We start from the raw sequence: 1,899 nt of genomic DNA, 5'->3' as shown, positions 1-1,899 counted from the left end.
TGTCCGTACATGTGGAATATATTTGAATCATAATATGCATGTACATATATATACATATATTTATATATATATATATATATACATATATATAAATATAAATATATATATTTACATGCACACACATATATATATATATATATGTGTGTGTGTATGTGTATGTATATATATATATATATGTATGTATGTATGTATTAATGCATGTATGTATGTATATTCAAGCATATATATATATATAGTGATATGTATATATGTATAGATATATATGTATATATATATATATATACATATATATATCAATATTTGAAATAATTTTCATGGATTGAATTATGTATACACTTACCATCTTTTGTTATGAGCTTTTATGTCCTAGTTATCTTTGCAATCACACATTATTTTTGTTTATGTAGGTTGATTTGATATCGTAGTGCATGTTTAATATTAGACAACGATGTCAAAATCCATGCTCATTGCTGCAAGACCATTTTAATATCATCATGAAAGCAATAGCGTATGCCGCATACCATATGAGTTACTATGCCATATACTCACATCTCTCATCCTGACTCATTTTTAGGCATGCACCAATGTCTTTTTCCGCATGATATACTCGAGAGGCAAGGATCTCAAAGCTTAACATATTTTGCGAATGCGATAGCACGACGTCTTCTCTACATCCAGGATTCGATGCATGTCAAATGCTCGAGAATGTTCCATGTGCTGTATCGATGTGCATGTCGTTTGTGTCTGATGTTACTCATGCTTCATATACTCCAGGATGTGCCGACCTGTGAACAGGTCCAGTATGTGCGGTCTCTCCTGAGAATCACAGATTCTGTGCATAGCAACACGGTCCGAGAGGTTCTGCGCAAGGAAGAGAAGCAGTTGGAATTGCTCGTGCGAGTGACAGTGGCGGAAAAAGTTCAATATCCATCGGTCGCCAATGTGTACGTATACTGTTGCGTGCATGTGCCTCCTGGGGTGAACGTTGTCACCAAACTGATTGCGCGAGGGGGAGGAAGGTATGTGTTTAGGCCACACACGTATACTCTTGTCAGGAGAGCTTTCCTGTGCACACCGATTGCATAGAGGTTGTCAGGTGATTCTACACCTTGATAGTCAATTAGGAATATATCAGGGGACCATACGAGAATCACGGAATCTCATCTGTGACGAAGTCAATGTCCTCGGGGCATTGGTAGTGGAGTGTATAATTCTGTAGTTGCCGTTGTATCAGTGGTACTCCATAGGTCGTCAACTAGGGCGAGATAGCGGTGCCAATGTACATACGCATCTCTCCGTTCGAATGCACATGCAAATATGGAATACATCAGGGATATTTCAAGATTTTTCTACATGTACTGTATTTTATATTTATTTTTGAATTTCAATTAATGCGTATATGGGGCACCCTTCTTCACGCCTGTGATGATGCCAGCCCACGTATCAAAGTAATCTAACCGCTGATTTGTTTCATACGCCCAATCGCCATCAATGATAGTGCCTTCCCTCGCTCATGCACTGCGACTCCGGCAACGGAACCCAGATGTTCTTGCTTCTGATGCCCTTTTGTATCGCAGATCTCTACGTGCGAATTCATCCATGTTCACGTTTGCACCCCTCAGAGTGGTTGATTTCGACCAGATACTCACGCCATCAGTGCAGAGTGCGTATGGCGATAGTGTTGTGGTATCGCTGTGGGAGAGCACAGCCGTAGAAGGGAATGGGGCCAGCGTCATCGACACTAGCTCCAACAACAACCGGTAGGTATACGTATATGCATGATCTGTACATATAACTATAGGTACTTACCATTCGGACATGAACTAGTTTATAAACGAGAGATGATGTTACTGTCACTGACTCCAACAACAATAGCTCGTACATATGTCTATGGGTACT

General features: G+C 39.6%; 1 protein-coding gene across 1 annotated transcript; it reads left to right on the top strand.

The window, feature by feature from the left end:
• Window positions 1–1,577: 1,577 nt before the first annotated feature.
• SARC_09993 (hypothetical protein) lies at window positions 1,578–1,764 on the top strand (the record flags this gene model as incomplete). Its single annotated transcript, XM_014295976.1, has 1 exon — window positions 1,578–1,764. A coding segment is annotated over one exon (187 nt), but the record flags the coding sequence as incomplete, so codon positions are not given.
• Window positions 1,765–1,899: the final 135 nt, after the last annotated feature.

This window comes from Sphaeroforma arctica (genome assembly GCF_001186125.1).
Source record: "Sphaeroforma arctica JP610 unplaced genomic scaffold supercont1.1103, whole genome shotgun sequence".
In the NCBI taxonomy this organism is placed as follows: Eukaryota; class Ichthyosporea; order Ichthyophonida; genus Sphaeroforma; species Sphaeroforma arctica.
This window is presented reverse-complemented; position numbering and strand designations above follow the sequence as displayed.